Here is a 26,678-nt window from a genome sequence, read left to right as displayed (position 1 = left end):
GACCTCCAATCTAAGGGGTCACTTCTACACTGACCTCCAATCTAAGGGGTCACTTCTACACTGACCTCTAATCTAAGGGGTCACTTCTACACTGAACTCTAATCTAAGGGGTCACTTCTACACTGACCTCCAATCTAAGGGGTCACTTCTACACTGACCTCCAATCTAAGGGGTCACTTCTACACTGACCTCCAATGTAAGGGGTCACTTCTACACTGACCTCCAATGTAAGGGGTCACTTCTACACTGACCACCAATGTAAGAGGTCACTTCTACATTGACCTCCAATATAAGGGGTCACTTCTACACTGACCTCCAATGTGAGAGGTCACTTCTACCATGACCTCCAATGTAAGAGGTCACTACAGTTTTCACTGTGTTTCTTTCTGGGTATTATTATTATTATTTGATTCATTTCATGATAATAAAGTGAATCCAATTCTTTATTATTTTTAGATCTTTATAACCTGCTAATCCCATGAATGTACCATGAGCTGTAGGAATAGTGTGGGAGGTCGGAGATCTGAGGGTTCCTCCATGGTAACAAAAGGTTGAGAAATGCTGATCTAAACTTTTAAGTAGATAAAAATGTTTTTAAAAAAAAAACGAATTCTATAAGCCAAAGTGATTCAAATCTTATTTTAATAGGGGACATTTCAGCAGTTACAATGTATCAGAGAGTACAAAGTATCAGACGGCATCCACAATTTGCACATTTCCTTTCTTGGAAAACCTCAGCTCGCTCCAGTCGAAGATGTTTCCCTTCATTTTCTCTTTTCCCCGGAACATTGACCGGAGAGTCTTGAGCGACAGAACTTTATTCCACATGTTCAGGTCTTTGATTTTTCCCACAAAGCTTTGCGATCTTTCAAAGTCGTGCCCAAGTGCGTCTTGGTCTTGGCCCAGCATGGCGATGCCTCCTGGTTGCACCTTGTGTCCCCTACGATAAACCCCATTGGCGTATCTTCTCCCGTTCACCCACAGCTCGGTGCGCCCGTGCTTCGACTCCCACGTCAGGCAGATGTGATGCCACTTTTTGCTCCTGTGCAGTGTTGGGAACATGTAGCCCTCTCCACTCATGTAGAACCCCAGCTTCCCGGACTTTTCCAGCCACAAATTAAGTTCATCGTAGTACAGAGTGCGGTAAGAGAATAAGATGGTTTCTCTGTTTTTTGAAACATTCAAAGACATTTTCATGCAGAGGGAGAAGGCGTTTAATTTCAGCGGCAGAGCGGGGGACAAGTCAATATAACTGTTGTCACTTTCTTCTGTGAACAGGAAATATTTTCCTGTAAGATCTGAAAAAGGAAGGGAAGTATTGGGATAACATTAGTCAAAATGATGCAAAGAAAAACAAATATACTAAGTGGTCAACTGAAAAAAGTCATGTTACGGCCATATTTGCATCTTCTCTGGACCTATCCTCTGCAGTACTTAAGTTCAACCACAAGATGTCGTCGGTCTTCAAGAGAACCGAGGACATCTTGTGGCTGAATTAAATTACTACACCAGACAGTGTTGGAGAGTCGGTCAATAAAGCCATACCACTGCTTTTTCAATGTACTTTGTGCAAGATGCAGGATGTCGTGGTTGTTGTCTGTATCAAGACACATACAATCCAAAGAGAGCGCCAAACATCCCAGAAACCAAGGTAATTTAATGATAAAATTGGTTTAAAGGAGAATGGAGCCAATGCATTTCAGGAGCCAAATACACTCCCTTTTCATCAGGACTTAAGCATTCTGATTATGCCAAAATGGATTCAGGTGAGCAGATACCAAAAAAATGTGCACTGTGATTTAGGCCCCTTTCCCACAGGCTTTCCGATCAGGTGGACCTGATTGGACACTCCATGCACCCTCATGGGACAGCAGATGTCAGCAGTGACACATCCGCTGACACCCGCTGCTATCCAATCTGATCCGATCCTGTCCGTGAAATCCAGACCAATAGTAACCCTATTTTCCATCAACCTGGAGGATCGGATTAAAACGGACAGGCGGTCCAATCAGACGCAAGCCGGAAGTCCGCTCGCCACTCTGCAAGGAGGACACGCAGTCCGCACCGCTGACCACCAGTGATTTGTTTTATTTGCATTGAACCCGATTTATGGGAAATAAACTATTTTAATTATAAATACTACACTATCTGGAGCTTATTTCTCCCTCTCCTATTATACCACCTGGTCATTTACCCCGGAGCCTAAGGAGCCGTTACCAGCCCATAGGACCCTAAAGGGGAAGCCATTCCAGCCCAGGGGGCTATTAAGCTCAAGTGGCCCTAATGCCATATGGCATATAGGACCCACAAGATCCGGTAAGTTATCCACTCTACTCATTTACACGAGACAAGGAAACGATGATATGGCCAATCACATCTGAGCACCTGCACTTTTGAATACATTGGAAGATTCACATTCACTGAGGACTTTAATATTTGAGCACTACAGTCACTTTTTTCTGGACTATATTTTTTTGAGTATATCTGTTTTACCCATTTTTTCATATTTATTATATGCTTTATTCACCAAGTCACCTATGCACATTGTGGCACTTTATTTATCTATTGGAATATTGATGCTTTAGTCCCCGTTCACACTAAGGCGCCGTAGGGAAGCTGTGGACCCGTTCTAATAGGAGCGACACAAGTCGCTCCGACTTAGAAAAAGGGTCTGGAGCTTCTTTGGGGCGACCCGGAGGCGACCGCCATAGACTTCAATGTCTCGGAGGTCCCCCCCCCAAGTCGGATCGCGGCAATGTGAACGGGGCCTTACCATTGCTATTTATATTTGCTTACTAAATATCTTTAATTATTTATACCATAACATATTTATTAATATTTATGCTTATCACAGAGGTTGCAATGGATATTGCTATCCATTAGGGTTTAATCAGCAAGCGCTGTATTTGGCCTTTTAACAAGACCAATCTTTTTTCACGCGGTCCAATCAACCCATAGAGGAGAGTGGGGCCCTAAAAAGGTCCGTCTCTGCACAGTGAGCAGAGACGGACCCGTCATCCGCCTGATCAGCGGATCAATCCCCGCCGGATTCCACTGGGCGGAAAGCCTGTGTGAAAGGATCCCTACTGCTTGTAAAGTTTTAGGAGGGCAGGCTATGCCTGTGTTGGTAACCAATGTGGACGGCGCTATCCAGGTGGATGAGGTCATAATAGCCTCCAATTGTTAGAAAGCCAGTGAAAAATTTAAATTTTTTATTGCACAAACAGTTGATAAATTTTATCTCTTATCTATATCAACTGTTTCTTCAATAAACATTTTTATTTTCCACTGGCTCTCTAACAATTGGAGGCTTTTATGACATCGTCCACAGCTGGTTGCTTGTTGGATGGTCATTTTGTTCCAAGTTCTGATGGCTGCACCGGATTGGTTTGAGACAGTAAACAGTGTGGTTGGCCACAGAGATCAGCGCCTGGGACTTTTTGCTGTTTATAAGCCTGTGTTGGTGAATGCTGCAAAGGACTGTGACGGGAGTCACTTTGGGCGGGGGGCTCATGGAACCCAACTTACCCTAGAGAGGTTGGGGAAACTCCTTTTTTAGCTCCCCAGGCCCCTCTTATGTGTAAGTCACCCTTAGGGGCACAGAGTGACAGAGAAAATGATGGACAACTATCTAATGGATGCTGAGAGCGTGGTTAGGAATACTTCACTTGGGACAGAAATATTTATCAACAATATCCCTTAAGAAATCTATGAAGATAAATTAATCAGACTGCTGGGACATGGTTTGTCTTCTAATGGCTTGTTTACTAGACAGAATACACAAATGTGTGTCTCTCACATTGTATGACTCCTAGGGTGCAGTCTCATTGTTAATTATGTTAATTAAGACCTCTATTGTTTCTGTCAGTCTGCTAATCTCTTAGCTTTGCTTAGCTCGTGTTATGTATATCACGGTCAGCTATTAGTTTCTAGAGGGGGATTAGCATATAGTATATGTTGGTTGTTGCTAGTTTACGCTAATTATATTCCTGTATACAGTTTCCTTTACATGCGATAATGTGATTAGGCTCACCTGACCTGTTGTACTATAAGTTCTGTGTGAGTTTTCAATAAACAGTTCCAGTTCTCATACAAACTTTTGCCTGCTAATCTTCTATGGCCCGCTATACTATCTGGTTCCTATGTTCAGACTGGAGGAAGCTGTATACTGACGGAAGCACCTAAACAGGTGGACAGTCCCGTCACATTTGGTTGGCAGCGGTGGGATCTGCTTCCTCCCTACAGGCAGTCCATACCACCAAAGAGACCCAGTGTCAGGTGATATAGAAGAAGGGTTGCGGGAGCCAGTCCCAATGGAAACAGAGTTCCAGTGGCAAATGCAAAAGATGTTCGCCCAGTATGGAGAGCCTGATTCTGCCCAGGATGTACTGGAATTGAAAGACGCGATCCGCCGGGAGCGCTGAATGGAGGCTATCTAAGTGGAGCAAGAATATTATGGAAAGGTCCTTCCTACATCCTAGTCTATATACCTAATGTCATGTAATGTAAAGGGGTCAGTGGGTTCTGTGGAATGTAAGGGGGGCTGTTTAATATGCATGGGGGCTGTGGAATGTAAAGGGGGGCTGTGGAATGTAAAGGGGGCTGTTTAATATGCGGGGGGGGGGGGGCTGTTGAATGTGCAGGGGGCTGTGGAAAGTAAATGGGGCTGTTTAATTTGCAGGGGGGGACTGTAAAAAGTGCAGGGGGGCTGCGTAATTTGCAGGGGGCTGTATTATGAGTAGGGGGCCTGTGTAATGTAAAGGGGTCAGTGGGGGCTCCGAAATGTAAAGGGGCTGTTTAATATGTATGGGGGCTATGGAATGTGAAGGGGGCTGCGTAATGTAAAGAAGGCTGTACACTGTGCAGGGGTCCGTAGAATGTAAAGGGGGCTATTTTATCTGCGGGGGGCTGTTTAATTAATAGGGGGCTGTGGAAAGTGCAGGGGGCTTTGGAAAAAGCGGTGGGACTGTGGAATGCGCAGGAGGGCTGTATAATGTAAAGGGGTCTGTGTGATGTGCAGGGGGGCTGTGTAATGTGAAGGGGTGCTGTGTAATGTGCAGATGGCTGTATAATGTAAACGGGGGCTTTGTAATGTGAATGAGGCTGTGTAATATAAAGGGGGCTGTGTAATGTAAAGAGGGCTGTGGAATATGCAGGAGGGCTGTATAATGTAAAGGGGTCTGTGTGATGTGCAGGGGGGGCTGTGTAATGTGCAGGTGGGCTTTGTAATGTAAATGGGGCTGTGTAATGTAAAGGGGGCTGTGCTATTTAGTATTTACTGTTCTAAATAAAAACTGTTGTTGTCTGCGGTGTTCAGACTTTGCTACATGCAGAGAGTTTTTGATTTCTTTTTTACTATTTTCTGACAGTTTCCTATGATAATAAAACCCCCCTGGAGATATTCATTACCATTTACCACCAAATGAAAGCCCAATTTGCCAAAAAAAAAAAGACAAGGTGTAATCCACCTGGATACATAAAGTAGTTGTGATGATATATACGGTTTTACTAACACATGTCAAAGTTGCAAAATTGAGCTTAGGCATTAACATTTATTTTACCCACAGACACAAAGGGGTTAAAGTGACTGAAAAAAAAACATACCAGACGTTATGGATTTATCGGCCTCTTCACTGCCTGGAAGAAAGATGTAAAAGAAAAATAATAAAGGTGAGGAATTAATGATCTGGTAGACACACGGGACAATTTTACATTTTCAAAAAGATAACTTAAAATTTGTGCTGCCTCCTCTGGATAAATATAAAATTCTATTTTACTCAGATGGTCCATCAGTAGCAGTAATTGATTTTTACTGTATCGAAGAATTGGTAAAACTTACCTGGAGCTGCGGTGTGTTGAAGATCCGAGACAACTAAACAAAACAGAAAACATTTTTTGAGCACCTCAAAGAAACTGAAAGCCTTTATATCTACCCAGAAAACATTCTAATATCTTGCGTGAACCCAAATGTTTTAGTAACTATTGTAAATACAATAAAATGTTTCAAAAATTGTTGTGATATTCAACTGGGGATGGGGGGGGGGGGGTAGTATGATAATTAATGGGGACTTTTTGGGTCTGCCCTCTCACAGACATGCAAAGTTTGTGTTACGGAGATCCGGGGAGCATCACCGAACAGGAAGGAGAGAAGCTACAGCACTTTAATTTAACTGTACTGGATTAGGGTATGGGTGCGCACTGCAGTGTGCTGTGTAATGACCGGCAGATGGAGAGGTTCATGTCTTATTTTTACAGATTTATGTATGGAGAGAAAGGATGAGAATGCAAAGCTGTAGGAATTATTCCTGATATACATTTTTATTTTAAACAAAAAAGGATCTATCAAACGTTAAATGTGTTTTGGGTGTCTTGCACAAATCCGCCTTCATCAGGGCTATAGTATATTAAACAGCTTTTTTTTTTTTTTTTTTTTTTTTTTTTTAGCAGTTGCTTTTCAACATTTTTATTTTTAATTTTCCTAATTACTGAAATACAATATAGATAAAAATACAATTAGCTATGTTCATCTGCCCGAAACGTGTTGGTGTTAAGTTTTGATAGATCCTTTTTTTTTGGGGAAAATATAAATTTATATTTGGACCAATCTCTATGGCCTGGTGCTCACGTCTTTTTTTTCTCCATAAAGTTGACTTTCGCAGACACCCCACTGGGGTAATAGAGAGCCGCCATATTGTGACAATCATTCCATACAGTCAGAACGACCAACAAGCCTTGAGAGCAGTGCTCCATCACCCCAATTCTCTAAAAGATATATGTCCTCCATCCTTACCATACCAGATTTGTGTCCTCCACCCCGACCATGTACAGATATATGTCCTCCATCCAGACCATGTACAGATATATGCCCTACATCCTGACCATATACAGATATATGCCCTCCATCCTTACCATACCAGATTTGTGTCCTCCACCCTGACCATGTACAGATATATGCCCTCCATCCAGACCTTGTACAGATATATGCCCTCCATGCTGTCCGTGTACAAATATATGTCCTCCATCCTGACCATGTACAGATATATGCCCTCCATCCTTACAATACCAGATATATGCCCTCTAACCTTACCATGTACAGATATATGCCCTCCATCCTGACCGTGTACAGATATATGACCTCTAACCTTACCATGTACATATATATGCCCTCCTTCCTGACCATGTACAGATATATGTCCTCCATCCTTACAATACCAGACTTGTGTCCTCTAACCTGACCATGTACAGATATGTGTTCTCCACATTGTAACAATCGTTCCATACAGTCAGAATTACCAACAAGCTTTCAGTCCAGTTCTCCACCCCCCCCCCCCCAATTCTCTAACAGATATATGTCCTCCATTCTGACCATATACAGATATGTGTCCTCCACCCTGACCATGTACAGATACACAGTATGTTCCCCATCCTGACCATGTACAGATGTATGTCCTCCATCCTGACCGTGTACAGATATATGTTCCCCATCCTGACCATGTACAGATATATGTTCCCCATCCTGACCATGCACAGATATATGTTCCCCATCCTGACCATGTACAGATATATGTTCCCCATCCTGACCATGTACAGATATATGTTCCCCATCCTGACCATGCACAGATATATGTTCCCCATCCTGACCATGTACACATATATGTTCTCCACCTTGACCATGTACAGATACACTGCCTGGCCAAAGATAAAAAAGTCGCCACCTGGAATTAACTAAGCAATTAATTAAAACCAGCATGCAGTAACTATCCTATTGGATAGTTACTGCATGTGCCCAAAGAATGAGGTCAGTTGACCTCCATCCTGACCATGTGCAGATGTATGTCCTCCATTCTGACCATGTACAGATGTATGTCCTCCATTCTGACCATGTACAGATGTATGTCCTCCATTCTGACCATGTGCAGATGTATGTCCTCCATCCTGACCATGTACAGATGTATGTCCTCCATCCTGACCATGTACAGATATATGTTCCCCATCCTGACCATGCACAGATATATGTTCCCCATCCTGACCATGTTCAGATGTATGTCCTCCATCCTGACTATGTACAGATGTATGTCCTCCATCCTGACCATGTACAGATGTATGTCCTCCATCCTGACCATGTACAGATGTATGCAGGGCCGGTGCTAGACTATTTTATGCCCTAGGCAAGACCAGCTGCTTGCGCCCCCCCCCCCCCCCCCGCAAAAAAGGAAGGGGTTAAAAACTCCTCTGTGACCCTGATCTGATGGTTCCTCCATGTTATGCTGTCATACCCAGTGACCCCCATATTCCTCCATTTCACACCCGGGGACCCTAATGGCCCTCCATGTCAAACCCAGGGACTTTGATGTTTTTCCATGTCACACCCTGGGACTCCAATATTACTCCATGTCATGATGTCATACCCACTGACCCCGATGTACCTCTATGTCAGATTCTGATGTTCCTCCGTGTCACACCTGGGGACCCTGATGTTCCTCCGTGTCACACCTGGGGACCCTGATGTTCCTCCGTGTCACACCTGGGGACCCTGATGTTCCTCCGTGTCACACCTGGGGACCCTGATGTTCCTCATGGCACACCTGGTGACCCCGAACCCCTGTTAAATGCAGTGGCTCCTGGTGGAGGGAAAAGCAGCAGTCAGAGAGCTCCACACGTCCTTTATCACCAACCTCCTCAGACCATTCTGGTGCCTCATCGCTTCTGCCCCAGTAAAGGTTCCGCCCTCCAGTGCCGAGCTCTGGCTCAGGTGCAGCTCTCCTCCACTCCATGCTTAATACCGACCCAGGGAAATAAACGGCTGCCCACCAGCTCAGTGCAGAGAGTCACTTGCCGCTCAGCTCCACCTGAAGAGGATCATCATGCAGGCAGCACTCTGGGGGGCTCCCTTCTTGCCTTTTGGGGCACCTCTAACAGTGGTGGAAAGCCAGGGCCTGGTAGTTCCACCACTGCCCAAGACACTTGGCATCTTCCGCTGTCCCTTCTTCCTCCGCCCCTCGCCTCAGCTCACAATAATAATACATGATGGAGAATTCATGATGGAGAGAGAGTGCCAACTCCTGGCTGCGCCCCTAGGTGGCAATGCGCCCTAGGCAGCTGCCTGGTTTGCCTAGTGGAAGCACCGGCCCTGGATGTATGTCCTCCATCCTGACCATGTACAGATGTATGTCCTCCATCCTGACCATGTGCAGATGTATGTCCTCCATCCTGACCATGTGCAGATGTATGTCCTCCATCCTGACCATGTACAGATGTATGTCCTCCATCCTGACCATGTACAGATGTATGTCCTCCATCCTGACCATGTACAGATGTATGTCCTCCATCCTGACCATGTACAGATGTATGTCCTCCATCCTGACCATGTACAGATATATGTTCCCCATCCTGACCATGTGCAGATGTATGTCCTCCATCCTGACCATGTACAGATGTATGTCCTCCATCCTGACCATGTACAGATATATGTTCCCCATCCTGACCATGTGCAGATGTATGTCCTCCATCCTGACCATGTACAGATGTATGTCCTCCATTCTGAACATGTGAACCCTCTCCTTTCACCCACGTGATTCCTGTACCAGTCTGAAACCTCCTTTGTTTTTTGGGGTCCCAATCAGTTCTAAACAGAATTTTCATACTTATTAGGTATGGCTTATCCTGCTTGCAAAGCCCTTGAGAATAGAGGTATCTTAACCTCCCCCACCCCTCAAAAACCAACAAAATAGTAAACTTGTAAAAGACAGGGGCACATAATAAATATCGGAAACAAAACAGCTTTTGAGAATGACAAAATAAATCTCTTCCTACCCTCTTGAGCAACAGGTTCACCAAAGACTTGGACTTCACAGAGGGTTAAGTATTGTGTTTGGTTGGGCAAATGAACGGAAACATACTGGCCCTCCATTCCTCTACAGTTAAAGACCATGGTCTCTCCATAATTCATCTTGAATACAGTTTCACATCTGCAAGACAGAATAAAGTAAACCTGTCATGATGGGAGCGGCAGTCACAGACTTGCTTCAGAAGCTACAAGTTGGGTTGTCGTCGTCCTTCTCTGGAGTCCTTATTTGCCCACTTCAGGTTTCAATGGCTGTTCTATAATGTTACCTCTGTTACACACACCTACCTGGGGTTGCCGATTCCACCATTGTCTTTAGAATTTCCAATACGGATCTCCGCACCATTAACTCTCTCTCGACAGCAGTCTCCCCGATTGGTGATGGCCACAGACTGGATGCGATGGGTGGATTTTAAATCCACTCTCCACCAGGGGTTCATTTCAGAGTTAGTGTGAGTGCACTGATGGCGCATGTAATTACTCTGCAGGGATCCATCAATGGCTTTATGAGGGTTATCTTTGGAGGTGTAATAGGATGATTGGGAGGCAAAGCCTTGTGGAGCCACATTCTTGACTTGTGCATAGAAAAAAAAAACAATATTAGTTTAGAATTTACTTCTCATGATCTCTATCCTCTCCGTCCCTCCAACTCTCTCCCTATTTCTCTCCTTTACTCTCTTCTCTCTCCTTTACTCTCTTCTCTCTCCTTTACTCTCTTCTCTCTCTCCCTCTCCTTCATTTATTCTCTTCTCTCTCCTTCTTCTTTACTCTCCTTCTCTTTTACTCTCTTCTCTCTTTCTTCCTCGCTCACTCTTTTACTCTCTCAATCTCTATTCTCTCAAATCAAATTGAAATTACCTTTATTGGCAGGACCAAATACATTTTAGCATTGCCAAAGCAGTTGAGTTTGTATAGGAACGGGGTTGGGGGTGGGGGGGGGGTTGAGTTGGGGAGCTCTAGTGCATCCGGGGGGTGGGGGGTAATGATTAATATAAAGGTGGATAGGGGGTGAGTCCATGTAAAGGATTTTTAAGTCCTACGTTTTTCATGTCCCTCTAAGTTTGTGACATTGTGTCACATATTGTGCAGTTATTTTCCCCATTGGCCCCTCTTCTGGTAGAGTTTGAAGCTTCCTCTTCTCTTCTATAAAAGTGATGTCCGGGATGAGAGCAGAGCAGAGAGTCTCTGGAAGTGAGTGTCCCTCGCTGATGAGTATTTAGGGCACTGGAGCAGTAAGTGGTCCTCGTCCTCCAGGCCCCCCCTGGTCACATTGGTGGCACCGTCTACTCTTCCTGGGCTTGTCGGTCTGTCTGTGCCTCCTAATTCAACTCTCTCTCTCTCTTCCTCTCCCTCTTTTACTCTCTTCTCTCTCTCTTCCTCTCTATCTCTCCTTTACTCACTTTCCTCTCTTCCTCTCTATCTCTTCCTCTCTATCTCTTCTTCTCTATCTCTTCCTCTCTATCTCTTCTTCTCTATCTCTTCCTCTCTATCTCTTCCTCTTTATCTCTTCCTCTCTATCTCTTCTTCTCTATCTCTTCCTCTCTACCTCTCCCTCTCTATCTCTTCCTCTCTATCTCTTCTTCACTCTCTCTTCTCTCTCACTCCTTTACTCACTTCCCTCTCCTTTTCCCCTTTCTCTCTCCTCTCCCCTCTCTCTTTTTTACTCTCTTCTCTTTCTCTCTTCCTCACTACCTCTCCTTTACTCATTCTTCTCTCTTTTCCTCTCTCTCTCTCTCTTTTTTACTATCTCCTCTCTCTCTCTCCTTTAGTCTCTCTTTTCCTCTCTCTACCTCATTTACTCTCCTCTCTCTCTCTTTTGCTCTCTTCTCTCTTTTCCCCTCTCTGTCTCACCTTTACTTTCTTTCTTCTCTTAACTTTACTCGCTCTCTCTTCTCTCATCTTTACTCTCTTCTCTATCTCCCCTCTTTCTTCTCTCTCTCTTTTTTTATTCTCTCTCCTCTCTCCTTTAGTCTCTCTTTTCTTCTCTCTCTCCCCTTCTCTTCTTTCTCTCTCCCCTTTACTCTCCTCTCTCTCTCTCTTTTACTCTCTTCTCTCTTTCTTCTTTACTCTCTTCTCTCTCCCCTCTCTTTATTCTCTCTCCTCTCTTTACTCTCACTCCCTCTCTCAATTCAATTTTAATTGAGACTCAAATAAACTTTATTGGCAAGACCAAATACATGTTAGCATTGGCAAAGCAATTGAGAATTGAGGTTGGGGGAGGGGTTATGCTGTCTCTCCCCTTTCTCCTTTACTAAATCTGCATTTACACCCCCTCCCAACTCTCCTCTCTCTCTGCTACTCCTCTCTCTCTCTCCTTTACTCCCTCCTCTCTCTCTCTTCAATGCTTCTTACACTAAAGAACTCGTTTGTAGGGAATTCCAATATATTGGATGACTTTTACCTCCATGATGTTGCTTCTGGAGCTCAGGATCCCCATTCCAACCTTCGCCTGAAAATGAAATACATAAATGAAGATTAGTGTTGGTCTTTTACCATATATAGATTCCTCCAGCAGAATTGTCTATTTCCAGCGCTGGTATAGGGCAGAAAGCTGTGCTGGATTCAGCAGAATCCTGTATAGAAGTCGGAGTCCGATATCAATGGACAGAAATGTGGGAACAGAGGAGCTACAAAGTCTAGTAATGGATTTGGTGACCGGTGGAAGGGTAAGAATAAATGGCATTGTGACCTCCTATAAAATACAATGTTGCCCGTAGTCAGAGATTGTTACATTTGGCTGGATAGGGATTGGTCAGGACTGAATGGTAATTTCTGGAGGTTGGGATTTTTCCCAGCTGGGGGTGGACCTGTTGGTCAATATCTGCTTGACAATGTCAGATAGAGGGTGGCATACATTTTTAGGGCTTGCTCCTTCAAAGTTGAACTTCTATGTTGACGGGTTGTTGGGTAAGTTTGTTGGAATTCGTTTGAAAACAGTGTTTCAAGGAGTTTCTGTTTTAGAGTGACAAAGAAACTTGTGCAGATCTGCATCTAAATAATAGAGTGAATATGGAGGCTTCCCATACAGAAAACTGCCAGGTGTAACCTGTCATATGGATGTGAGCTGTCAATAGACAGCTCACATATCTCTCTCTCTGCTCATACATTGATCACACTACACGAGCAGAGGCTGCAGAGTTAGGAACCCTCCCTGCCACTCTGAGATGAGCGAGGGGTGAGCACAGACAGAGAGATCTGAGGATGCAGCTCAAGCGCTTATGTTCTCTATGGTGCCTGTCACTGACATATAATATGGCAGAACAGGGAACTGCTCACTCCTAATTACCAAAGGGAATTGCACCACATTTGCTAATTAGCAGCAGCGTCTGCTCTGCTATGGGACAATGCTGGTCCCAGCACTTCCAGTTTCATGTGTTTATGGATCTGTGGGCTGTAGCTTGTTTACATTATTGGAAAACACCTATATGAGTGTAAATATGGTGCCACAGACCTCTTACTCATTCCCTTAAGATGTTCCATTGTTGACGAAATGCGTTTGGTGGGGCTAGCAGCCTAGGACATCATCCCACCTGCCAGTGTACAGCAGAAAGGTGTTATGGTAGAGTATACTGAAGGTAGGATAAGGTAGAGTATACTGAAGGTAGGATAAGGTAGAGTATACTCAAGGTAGGATAAGGTAGAGTATACTCAAGGTAGGATAAGGTAGAGTATACTCAAGTATTGACAATGTCATTCTTTGTAGCACTCAACTCCTAGTTAGATGCAAGGTTAGGAAAATGGGGTTCTTTAGCTCCCCTGTAATCAGTGGAGCTGCTTGTGGTTGCTTTGGTCTGCTCTGAGTGTCAACGGCTGTGGCTGTGACTGCTTCCCCCTGCCTTCTAGATGGTTCTGGAAAGTGGTGGGCTGGAAGAATCAAATCTAATCCCTGGGGGAAGGTGCCCAGTAGGTGGCTGGGAGAGTGTATGAATAGTATGAGGTCTGGAGCAGAGGGTTTCTTGTCCAGGAGGAGAGGATCCCAACCTGGGCAGGGGGGCTGTTGCCCTTCTGGGCAGTCCAGCTGTGCTTCTTCATTTGCTCATATAGGTCCCAGCTGTGCTAGCTGGGGGGGGGGGGGGCTATTCTACTGAACTTTGCTGGAACTGACTGGGCGACTTTCCTTTTGGGGATCTGGTCTGAAGAGTTCATGGGAGAAATGTCAAAGAGGCATCCAACTATACAGAGACATTTGTGAGTACAGACTGGTGTCTGATCGGAGTCAGCGTGTACTGAAAGTGGACATTGCTCTTGGTGTCCCTGTATAGCCCAGCGGGGGGAACGCCGGCGCTCTGCATTGAAAGGTGGCACGCTGGCATCTCTACATTGAAAGGGGGCAATGCTGTGGCACTCTGCATTTTTTGGGGGCATTGCTGTGGCACTCTGCATTTATTGGGGGCATTTCTGTGGCACTCTGCATTTATTGGGGGCAATGCTGTGGCACTCTGTATTTATTGGGGGCAATGCTGTGGCACTCTGCAATTTATTGGGGGCAATGCTGTGGCACTCTGCATTTATTGGGGGCAATGCTGTGGCACTCTGCATTTATTGGGGGCAATGCTGTGGCACTCTGCATTTATTGGGGGCAAGGCTGTGGCACTCTGCATTTATTGGGGGCAATGCTGTGGCACTCTGCATTTATTGGGGGCAATGCTGTGGCACTCTGCATTTATTGGGGGCAAGGCTGTGGCACTCTGCATTTATTGGGGGCATTGCTGTGGCACTCTGCATTTATTGGGGGCATTGCTGTGGCACTCTGCATTTATTGGGGGCATTGCTGTGGCACTCTGCATTTATTGGGGGCAATGCTGTGGCACTCTGCATTTATTGGGGGCAATGCTGTGGCACTCTGGATTTATTGGGGGCAATGCTGTGGCATCTGCATTTATTGTTATGTTATTTTTTTTTTGGGGGGCGCCGGGAGGGAGTCTTGCCCGGGGAGCAATTTAATGTAGAACCGCCACTGGCCCAGCCCATCGTTTTTTGCTGCAAGGACTGTGCTAGGAATCTTTGAGAGGAAGATAGAAGTCCTCAAGTTAATACTTAACGCTACTGGAGTATCCCACATCCACTCTGTACCCCATCCAAGTTCAAGTGAGCCAGAAAATTGATAGGGGCTGTGTGCCTGGCTGCTAGTCTACTTATTGGGGGCCAAATCAGAGCGGGTGAGCGCCACATACTAAATAAACAGGCCCATGATGTAAAGGTAAAAATTGCTCTACTCCAAACGGGGTGTAGAGGAGTGAGAGCAGAACTGAATAAACAATACAATAAAAAACTTACTCAGGGTATCAATGGAGAGGCCGAACACCTGAACTTCACATAATTCGAGACGGGTATCCTTATCTGGAATGACGATAGTGACGTAACGCCCCTCCATCCCGTCACAGTTAAAAGAGAACGTTGCTCCAGGGCCCATGAAAGACACCGTCCCACACCTGTTGGATAAGTAGGACTATGGTGGTGATTTCAATGTTTATATGGACATTTATGTCTTGAATGTGCTGTTTTCATGTATCACACAAAAAAGACAATCACATTGTAATGTATATGTTTGAGCTGCCATCTTTTTTTCTCACCTGTAGACTTGTGCTGCCATCCAAAACCTTTGTAATGCACATAGACTAATTGAAAAACAGACTTTTTTTGGCCAACACACATCATTGCCCAGCACAAATATGAAGCAGCACCAATAAAACAATAGCAATTGCCTTAAACTGCATTATAAATTATGGCATAAATGGGGCCTTGAAGCAAAACCTCCCCTTCAGCGATATGGCACCAAAATCTTCACGTGGGTTTGGGAATTTTAGCCACTTTGATTGGCTGCGCCGGGGGGGGGGGCTAACTCATTCCTCCCAGTAGATGCCGATATAATACACTGAGCTGTGTACATTGTAAAGAAAAGTGCCAAAAAGCAGGTTAAATCCTTTACTGCAGAAGATTCTTAGGAGAATATTTAAGAAAAAATATTTGCATTGATGTTAATCCATCCAAACTACATTTAAATCCATTCTGTAAAAATAGGGCAATATCGAATGTTCTCCAGCTATATTCTATGCAGAATGAATGTGTGAATGTGGAAAACTGCACAATATGGCCACTAGATGGAGATGATTATCACAAAGAATATGCATGCTCCTCACTGCCATCTAATGGCCATAATGTGGTATTTTCCTTATTCCCATATTCAAATTGCAGAGAATATAATTTAAGAAAATTCGACTTTATGCCATTTGCACAGAACAAATTTACATGCATTTTCCAAAAAGAAACTTTTTTTTTTTTTTTTTTTACAAATACACCCTTAGTATGTCTCTTCTGCCATAAAAAGCCTACATTCCTAATTATCATTCAACCACTTCACGCCCTTAGGAAGTACCTGTACACCCTCTTCTTAATTTATTGCTCAACCACTTCATGCCCTTAGGACGTACCTGTACACCCTCTTCCTAATTATTATATAACCACTTCATGCCCTTAGGACATTGGCACCCCAGATGTTTTGGAACTACATTTCCCATGATGCTCATCTACACTGCAGAGTGCATTAGAATCATGGGAAACGTAGTTCAAAAACATCTGGGGTGCCATGGTTCACCAACACTGCCATAGACTAATCATTGAGCCAGATGAATGACTGAGACTGTGTGCCTGGCTGCTAGTGCACCTATTGGAGAGGGGACCTTGGGACCAAATCAGCATGCCCCTTTTGGGGAAGAGCACCACAATTGCAACAGCCACCATTTTATTCTCCAGGGCTTCTGCTTCCAAACAATAAATATTTGGGGGAGGGGTTCTATATATTTTTCTAGCACAAAATGTGGCTTTTAACATGTATGTGAGAAATGTCAGAATCAGCCCCGGGCGGTATGTGGGTAAAGTTCCACCCCATGCGTTGTGGCGGGCTGCCTTGGTAATAAAAGGGCCATGTATGTGTTTTTAATTGTGTTGGCAGCACTTGGTGCTGTAATAATTTGCGAACCTCAAAACATCCTGCCGACTACGGCGAACTGTTTTGCCTGATAAAAACAGTTTTTATTCACTATTATCACTCTTCCCAGCGGTTCCCACGCTTTATACACAAATGTTTAAATGGCAAAACCCCAAAAATTCCATAAAAAAAGTAATAATTGCTTATGTGTGGGAATGCTGGGACCCATAGTCCTACAAGCTTCACGCAAGGAGTGACCCGAGAAAAAAAAAGTATGCCAGCTGCAAGCGGGGGAGTTTACCTGATAACAGCTCAACAGCGCAAGTCTCAGAAAGACTATCAGGGACACACAGAAGGGAGGGGGGGGGGGGGTTTGAATTGAAAAAAAAAGTTAAAATTTAACCCCTTCCTCTCTCTGTTTCTCTCTCTGTGTTGCCCATAGCAACCTCAAACCTGGCTGGATTTATCTGTGTAACAATGTACAGTGTTCATCACATTCCTTCACAGTGCGGATGACCTGTAGTGTCTCATGGATATCCTGCACTTTCATAGCTAATATAAGTAGTAATTGAATTTGAGGCATACACTGGGTTCTTCCTCCAGCCCGCAGCAGACTTTCCTACATGGATCTCGGCTCCTTCAAGACTTTGGGGGTCGGAGTCCTTTTTGCTGGTCAATGCGATGAAGAAGACTTTGTGGATGGAGTTCAGGTCCAGTTGCCACCATTGGTCCCTCCCCTCTGTGGTCCGAGTACAGGTGGACAGGAGGCCATCGGTTGCTTTGCTGGAGTCACCTCCATCTGTGCTGGACTGGGAGGTCTCACTGCTAGGGGCTACATTGGGTGCTGAAGAAGATACAAAGTATTGATTATTATTATTATTGTGCTAGTTATTATTATCATCCAAAACTTTAAACTTATGATGGAAAATTCCAGTGCAAGTATACAAAGGGAGACAACTCAGTTTATCTAAAACCAAAACCTTTTGTTAGAACCCACTCAAGTTTTTATTGCTCAATAAATTATCAGCAATTCAGGATCACGGGATGACTCAATGTGAGTGAAAAGATCCATTGGAGTAAACTGGGACCTCAGTGGGTGTTCCACAGGGGAAGTAAAAAGAAAGAAAATCATTTATTATAAATTAAAAATTAATAGGAAATTTTTCTCCTTCATTGACGTGCGCTAATGAGGTGGCACTAATATGCAGCACTGATGGGCACTAACAGGTGGCACTGATGGGCACTAACAGGGGGCTCTGATGGGCACTAACAGGTGGCACTGATGGGCACTAACAGGTGGCACTGATGGGCACTAACAGGTGGCACTTATGGGCACTAACAGGGGGCACTGATGGGCACTAACTGGGGGCACTGATGGGCATTAACAGGGGGCACTTATGGGCACTAACAGGTGGCACTGATGGGCACTAACGGGGGGCACTTATGGGCACTAACAGGGGGCACTGATGGGCACTAACAAGGGGCACTTATGGGCACTAACAGGTGGCACTGATGGGCACTAACAGGGGGCACTTATGGGCACTAACAGGGGACAATGATGGGCACTAACAGGGGGCACTGATGGGCACTAACAGGGGGCACTGATGGGCACTAACAGGGGGCACTTATGGGCACTAACAGGCACTAACAGGGGGCACTTATGGGCACTAACAGGGGGCACTGATGGGCACTGTTGGGCAGTGCTGGGATAAGGTTATCTATAGCCCAGGGCAAACATGCCATACTGAGCCGCCCCAGCCCCCCCCCCCCCCACTAAGATGTATGAGCACTATGTCAGCAAAAACCCCTCCTACCAGTACACATATTTGGATCCTCCCATCCTCCAAATCCCACCAGCACAAAGGCCCCCACCCCCAAAAAATCACTCCTCCTAGCACAAATCCTCTACCCCTTAAATTTCCCCTACGAGTACACATTCCCGATCACTCCACACCCCCCCCTCCCAGAACAAATCCCTCCTCACCCTCCCACACAAATCCCCACCAAATTTCCCCTCTAGCACAAATACACCCCAATTATCCCTACCAGAATAAATACTCCTCCCCCCTCCCAGAAAATAATAAAAATCCTCCAAGCCTAATCTCCCTCCCCCCCCCCCTCTACCATATCACCTCTTCTAGTACAAATCCTCTACCCCTTAAATTTCCCCTACGAGTACACATTCCTGATCACTCTACATCCCCCCCTCCCAGAACAAATCCCTCCCCACCCTCCCTCCCACACAAATTCCTCCCCACTGCCCTCCCACCACCACCAAATTTCCCCTCTAGCACAAATACACCCCAATTATCCCTACCAGAATAAATACTCCTCCCCCCCTCCCAGAAAATAAAAAATTCCTCCCAGCCTAATTTCAATCCCCCCCCCCTCTACCATATCACCTCTTCTAGTACAAACCTCCCCTCCTAGTACAAATCCTCTACCCCTTACATTTCCCCTATGAGTACACATTCCTGATCACTCCACATCCCCCCCTCCCAGAACAAATCCCTCCCCACCCTCCCTCCAACACAAATTCCTCCCCGCCCCCCTACCAGCACAAAAAACACCCCCAAATTTCCCCTCCTAAAATAGTTCTTAGCCACTGAAGCCCCCAAATTTCCCCTACCAACACAAATCCCCTCCCCCCCAATCTCCTTGCAGCACCCCCCCTACCACCCCACATGATACCACAGTGGCCAGGGCAGGCGCCCCTCCTGCCCACCCCTTGTCCCGGCCTTGCTCATAGGCTTTACTGATTGGCACTGATAAGGATTCACTAATATGCAGCACTGATAGGCACTGATAGGTGGCACTAATCTGCACTGATTGGCAGCACTGATGGGCACTGATGAGCAGGCACTGATGGACACTGAAAGGCAGCACTGGCGGGCGGGTAGTAAGTGGTTAATCTTAATGCAAAGAATGCACCTTCTGACTTTACAATCACTTTAGGTTATATTTAGTAGATAAACGGTTGTACAGCTGCTGGGGGACTACTAGTCTCAGGAATTTCCGCAGAACTTGCTGGGGATTGTAGTCTCCCATCAGATGCAGAAGAAAGCCTTGTAGGTTTTACCCAATCCTTACCAGCACTGGAATGCTTCAGAATATTCCTTAACTCATTGGCATCTGTAAAAAAATAGATTAAAAAATATCAGAGGAAGTTGAGGCAATATTTAGAGTGGAAACGACACAACAATAAAGAAGAATAACAGTCGGCTCAATGGCGATCGCTCAGAGCAGGACAAATGCAAACCAAAGGTAAGTCATAGAGATAAGAGCGGGCCGTGTCACAATAAAGGAACCAGGAAGAATAAGAAAAATATTTTGATACATTCCATTGTGCAAATGGCAAAAGAACCAGCAAGTATAGCATGGACCGTTATCCAATCCAGCATAGTTACATCGTTACATAGTTAGTCAGGTTGAGAAAAGACACAAGTCCATCTGGACTCAACCAAAAAAAAAAAAAAAAACAACCATACAATTCAATATACACAATCCTATACTTGTAGCCGATTCTATGAAGAAGGAGCGCGGCTGCCTATCCATCAGCAGCAGGCACGCTCAGAAACGCGTCGCAGTTTTATGACGTCATCCAGTCCAATTCCCTAGCCTCGTTTTCGGTTGTTTGCTCTCCTAGCCTCGTTCTAGCTCTATCCGCAGTCATTGCCGGTGTTCTATCAGAAAACCCTACCCCATCAGAGAGGAGCAGGTGACACTGATTTGAAGCCAGTGAAAGGAATTGGCACAGAGAGGTGGAGGACACTGAATGGAAGCCAGTGGAGGGATTGGCAGAGAGGGGTGGAGGACACTGAATGGAAGCCAGTGGAGGGATTTGCACAGAGGGGTGGAGGACACTGAATGGAAGCCAGTGGAGGGATTTGCAGAGAGAGGTGGATGACACTGAATGGAAGCCAGTGGAGGGACTGTCAGAGAAGGGTGGAAGACACTGAGTTGAGGCCAGTGGAGGGATGGCAGATAGGAGTGGAGGACAATGAGTGGTTGGTAAGGTGGATGAGTTTGGCAGCAGCATTCATAATAGACTAAAGAAGGGGTAGCTTGCAGAAAGATAGGCCTTGACAATAGTCAAGGTGAGAGATAACAAGGGAGTGAATAAGTTGCTAAGTGGTTTCAATGGTTGAAAAGGTTTGGAGATGTTACAGAGGTGAAGTCTGCAAGATTTGGACAGCAATTGGATTTGGGACTGAAAGGACAAGTCAGAGTCCAGGATTACACCTAGCACCCTGGCATGAGGGAAGGGACTGATGCTTGTAATATTGATCTTGAAGGAGAAATCGGGGGGAGGGGGCAGGGGCCGGAAAAAAAAATGATGAGCTCAGTTTTAGAAAGATTCAGTTTGAAGAAGTGGTTTGACATCCATGCTGATATGTCAGTTAATAAGTTAGTAATGTAAGAGGAGACTGAAATGATATGGATTTTAAGGGTGACCCAATGCAATAAAAAAAAATGTGTCAGGGTCCTCTCAAAAAATCGATAGACGAAACCCTTAACCTTAATCCAGACCCTCAATCTGAGCATACAGCCTGGCTGGCCAGGAAAGGGGAGAGTGAAGAGTGCTGCTCCCCTCTCCTAAACCATAGCAGGCCACCTGCCCTCAAGATAGGGTGGTACATTGTTAGGGGGGATCCCCCCTAACTAAGCACCTTGTCCCAGTGTTGATGGATGCAAGAGAACCTTGGCCCTGATTCCTGACATAACACTGGAGCAAGAGGCACTAGTAAGGGGGAGGACCTAAATACCCTCACAGCAGCCAGCATTAGGTGGAAACTTATTTCTGAAATCTGCTGGTTGCTGGGAGACACCTGCTGGTGGATGCCCGAATGACATCATTTGGCTCTGGGAAGCACAGCGCCACTAGCTGGTGATCCAGGTACTGACAGTACCCTAATGTCTTCTTTTACTGCTCCTTGTATTCTGAGAACCAGGTCTTATTAATAATAAAAAAATGAACAAGAAATTTGGAAGAGGATGAGCACAGAACATACACGTAGAGGGGATTTGTCCAATTACAAACACTTTGCTGATTGCTGGTACAATTCTGAATACAAATGGTGCACTTACCCCCCCGTTCTGTACTTTCAGAGTCGCTGTAGACTGAAATTACTAAAAGAACAAAGGTATTATATTATTAGGTTGGAAAAGAGATTGGTACATAAACTATTACATGTTTGATACTTTTCCTACCTTCATAATTATCTGGGACATCTGTGCCATAAACTTTAACTTCGCACAGCGTCAGATAGCCGGCTCTCCCCGGTATGGCAACCGTGACGTATTGGCCAACCATCCCGCACACGTATTCTTGCTCCTTCCCCAGGCCCAGAGATGTAATTTTCGCACACCTGAGTGAAAGAGTTGTAAGGTTGCTGCACATTATTGACTTCAAGTTTTTCTTGTTACTCATTATAGTATAGAATAAAGCCCAAACTACAGCATTTTTTCTTCTCGGATAAAGAAGAGACCCTGTCATGAGCTGCCCAGAGTTAAAGGGGTTGAAAAGTCAGAAAGTTTGTTATCTTAATGCATTCTATGCATTAAGATAAAAAACCTTCTGTGTGCAGCAGCCCCCCTCAGCCCCCCTAATACTTTCCTGAGTCCCATCTCTATCCAGCGATGTCCACGACTGTCTCAGCCATCCAGGACTCTCCTCCTCATTGGCTAAGACACAGCAGTGGAGCCATTGGTTTCCACTGCTGTCAATCAAAGTCAGTTAGCAAGCAAGGAGAGAGACACACAGAAAAACCTTCTGTGTGCAGCAGCCCCCCCCCCCCCCCCAGCACACCCTAATGCTTACCTGAGCCCCATCTCTATCCAGCCATGTCCATGACTGTCTCAGTAATCCGGGACTACCCTCCTTGTTGGCTAAGACACAGCAGTGGAGCCATTGGTTCCTGCTGCTGTCATTTAAAGTCAGTTAGCCAGCAAGAAGAGAGACACACAGAAAGCCTTCTGTGTGCAGCAGCCCCCCCCCCCCAGCACCCCCTAATGCTTACCTGAGCCCCATCCCTATCCAGCCATGTCCACGACTGTGGGGCCAAAGTGCAGCTCCATGTCTGAATGGATATACAGTGCTGTGCCTCGGCTCGGGTGCCCCCATAGCAAGCTGCTTGCTGTGGAGGCATTTAAATGGAGGGAGGAGCCAGTAGAGCCGAAGAGGGACCTGAGAAGAGAAGGATCCAGGCTGCTCTGTGCAAAACCAACTGCACAGAGGAGGTAAGTATAACAGGTTTGTTATTTTATTGAAAAAAAAAAAAAAAAACAAGACTTTACAATCACTTTAACTTCATACAATTTCCATAATTCCTGCTATAATGATGTTATATTCATAAAAATAGTGATTACACTGATGTATGAAAATATGGCAATCAGGTAGACAGTGAACATACCTGAAGAAGGCTAAACAAAGACATTAGATGACCTAAGCAAAATATGCATAGGATTCATATCATATTCGGTCAAGAAAAAAAAAAATCAGCAAAGGGAGCGCTGTCCCAATGAGTTTGAGTGGACACAACAATGTTCATGTCCAATGAACCATTGCTGTTTTTTTATGAGTTGGGGAGCAGCGGGCTGGGTTTTAAGTTTCCCTTTTCACAAGCCACTTTTGAATACAACTATGAGCCTGTTTTTTTTTTATATCATATTTTGGTGTCTATCAAATTGTAATTTCATTCTGTTCAGTAATATGTTGTTTGTCAGATTTTGAAACTTTGACTGATGTAAACATATTGTAGATACATTTAGAAACATTGGCATTTGGAGTGAAGGTATAAAACACTTTAAGACCCCTTCAGCACACATCTCAGACCCTTTAATTAATTATATTTATTCTGTATATACTCTCTTCAGAGACCAGAAAAGATGGATGGTTTTGCAGCTTAGCAACCTTTGCTTACCTTCAAAACTACAGTATGGAGAAATGCAAAGGGTCATTTATGAGAGCCGATACATTACATCACATCGCACTCCCTCTGCAGTAGACTGGACTTTTCTGTAAATTGTTTTGCACCATTTTTATTTTCCAATTTCATTAACCACTTGCTAACTGGCTTACGTATTTTTGCTGCGGCAGGTCGGCTCCCCTGCGCGAAATCACAGAGCTGTACATCATTTCATGCAGGAGCTCAACGGGGCACGCGCAGGTCCAGAGGCGGGATTGTGCGCTGGCTGGCTAGAGGGGGAGCCAATCAGCGGGTCTGGCGGATTCGATGTCCGCCGGCCACCCACGATCATTCCCGAGAGACGCGGGATGGCGGTCTGCCTATGTAAACAAGACAGATCACCTTTCCGACAGGAAGGAAGACAGAGATCTTGTGTTCCTGCTAAGCAGGAAGACCGATCTCTGTGTTCCCCCAGTCAGAGCAACCCCCATACAGTTAGTAACCACTCCCAGGGAACACATTTAACCATTTGATCTCCCTTGATGTTAACCCCTTCCCTGCCAGTGTCATTAGTACAGTGACAGTGCATATTTTGTAGCACTGATCACTTTAATAATGGTACTGGTCCCAAAAAAGTGTCAAAAGTGTCAGTTAGGTGTTCCTATTTGTCTGTCGCAATGTCGCAGTCCCACTATAAGTCGCTGATCGCCGCCATTTCTAGTAAAAAAAAATAAAATAAAAAAAAATTTCATAAAATATCCCATCAATTGTAGACGCTATAGCTTTTGCGCAAACCAATCAATATACACTTATTGAGACTTTCTTTACCAAAAATATGTAGCAAAATACATATTGGCCTAACTTTATGAAGACATTTGATTTTTTACATGTTTTTATTGGCTGTGTTTTATAGCAGAGTAAAAAATATTGGGTTTTTTTTTTCCCAAAATTATTGCTTTTTATGTTTATTTAAAAAAAAAAAAAAAAAAATCGCAAAGGTGATTAAATACCACAAAGAGAAAGCTCTATTTATGGTAAAAAAGGACATCAATTTTATTTGGGTACAGCGTCGCACGGTCACGCAATTATCAGCTAAAGTAACGCAGTGCCATATCACAAAAAATGGTCTGGTCATTAAGGGGGTAAAACCTTCCGGGGCTGAAGTGGTTATAGTAGCACTATAGGCAAAACTTTTTTGTTTTTTCATTTTGGATAGAGGAAGAGAGGGTTATAACCCCTGTAAGGTTTATTTTTCGCCATCTGTGTCCTATTGTGGAGATTTCCCTTCATTTCCAGTCCCATAGCCAAACAGGAAGTGAGAGGAAATCTCTGCGAATTAAGGGAGTCTTTTGGGGACCCGCAGGTCACCAGAACTAATATCCACATTGAAAGATTTCCCCTCTATTACTTTTTTGGGGACAACCCAAAATATGGGATTTAACTTTTAATTAAAATGGTAAACAGAACAAATAGAGTGGGGGAATCTCCTTAACCGCTTGCCGACCGCCGCACGACTATTTACTGCGGCTGTCAGCCCCGTACAGGCAAAGTGACGTAGTACTACGTCGCTAGCCTGAGAGCCTCTAGGGGGCGGGGGACGGGGGCACGCTCCCGCCCCCGCTCGTTCCCTAACATGTACGCGCGTGTGACCAGCGGCTCCGATGTCCGCCGGTCACTCGCGATCTCCCACTGGAGAGGGAGAAAGGCAGATGGATGATGTAAACACAACTGTCTGTCATTCTCCCTGGTGTAACTACAGAGATCATACGATCCTGCTATGTAGGATCGTATGTCTCAGTGCTTACATCACTAGCCACACCCCTTTACAGTTAGAATCACGCCCCTAGGGACACACTTAACCCCTGCATCACCAATAAAGTTAACCCCTTCCCTGCCAGTGTCATTTTTACAGTAACAGTGCATATGTATAGCACTGATTACTGTAGTAATGTCACTGGTCCCCCCAAAAGTGTCAAAAATGTCAGTCAAGGGTCCGATCTGTCCGCCGCAATGTCGCAGTCCCGCAAAAAAAAAATCGCAGATCGCCGCCATTACTCGTTAAAAAAAAAAACCACCAAAAATGACAAAAATCTTTCCCTTAGTTAGTAGACGCAATAAATTTTGAGCAAACCAATCAAAATACGCTTATTGCGATTTTTTTTACCAAACATATGTAGCAGAAAACAAATTGGGCAAAAATGTTAAAAAATTTTGATTTTTACATTTTTTTGGGGGAATTTCATATAAAAAATTTGAAAAATATTGTTATTTTTTCAGAATTGTCGCTCTTTTTTTGTTTATAGCGCAAAAATTAAAAATCGCACAGGTGATCAAATACCACCAAAAGAAAGCTCTGTTTGTGGGGAAAAAAGGACGTCAATTTCATTTGGGTACAGCGTCGCACGACCGCGCAATTGTCCGTTAAAGTCACGCAGTGCCGAATCGCAAAATAGGGCCTGGTCAGGAAGGGGGTAAAATCTTCCGGGGCTTAAGTGGTGAACGGGGACACAGACAACAATGAAAACTGACAGAGGTTCTAATCCATCTGCCCTCTATCCAAAACTGGAAAAAAAATAGCCTTTAGTTATACTTTAAAATAATATTTTAAAATCCTGAGGCGGATCTCTAAATGCTCTAACCTGAAATGAAAGAACTTATTGCCTCTTTGGAGAAGCTCCCATATTGTAGACTCTGTTACATTCCTGTCTGGGTGTGGCAGCAAGTGATGCTGGGAATGGTGGGTGTTTCCATTAAAAAGTATGTTGGCAGCTACCATCATGCAGTGTTTCTCAACTCCGGTCCTCAGGGCACACTAACAGGCCAGGCTTGCAAGAAAACTGAAATACATCCCAGGTGATATCATTTGCTGCTCAGTGATTGCAGTACTCTAGTCTACATCTCCCCAAGGTAATACTTAAAATCTGGCCTTTTAGTGTGCCCTGAGGACCGGAGTTGAGAAACACTATGTTAAGGGTTAACTGTGGCGTTAACTTGCCCC

General features: G+C 44.8%; 1 protein-coding gene across 1 annotated transcript in view; it reads right to left on the bottom strand.

Moving 5' to 3' along the window:
* Positions 1–690: 690 nt before the first annotated feature.
* Positions 691–26,678, bottom strand: part of LOC309561706 (uncharacterized protein) — a gene marked incomplete at its 3' end in the record, with an annotated part of 68,456 nt that continues 42,468 nt past the window's right edge. Inside the window, exons 12-21 of the mRNA XM_082265692.1 lie at positions 21,984–22,141; positions 19,863–19,904; positions 17,358–17,616; positions 15,122–15,276; positions 12,246–12,293; positions 10,133–10,418; positions 9,814–9,968; positions 5,840–5,872; positions 5,605–5,637; positions 691–1,298 (exon numbers count right to left, since the gene is read on the bottom strand). Of these exons, the coding sequence (XP_082121818.1) occupies positions 691–1,298; positions 5,605–5,637; positions 5,840–5,872; positions 9,814–9,968; positions 10,133–10,418; positions 12,246–12,293; positions 15,122–15,276; positions 17,358–17,616; positions 19,863–19,904; positions 21,984–22,141 (1,777 nt within the window). The remainder of the gene's footprint in view (positions 1,299–5,604; positions 5,638–5,839; positions 5,873–9,813; positions 9,969–10,132; positions 10,419–12,245; positions 12,294–15,121; positions 15,277–17,357; positions 17,617–19,862; positions 19,905–21,983; positions 22,142–26,678) is intronic.

This window comes from Pelophylax lessonae (genome assembly GCF_965119305.1).
Source record: "Pelophylax lessonae genome assembly, chromosome: 8".
Taxonomy (NCBI): Eukaryota; Metazoa; Chordata; class Amphibia; order Anura; family Ranidae; genus Pelophylax; species Pelophylax lessonae.
The sequence above is the reverse complement of the archived record's forward strand: the minus strand, read 5'-3'. Positions and strand labels throughout refer to the sequence as shown.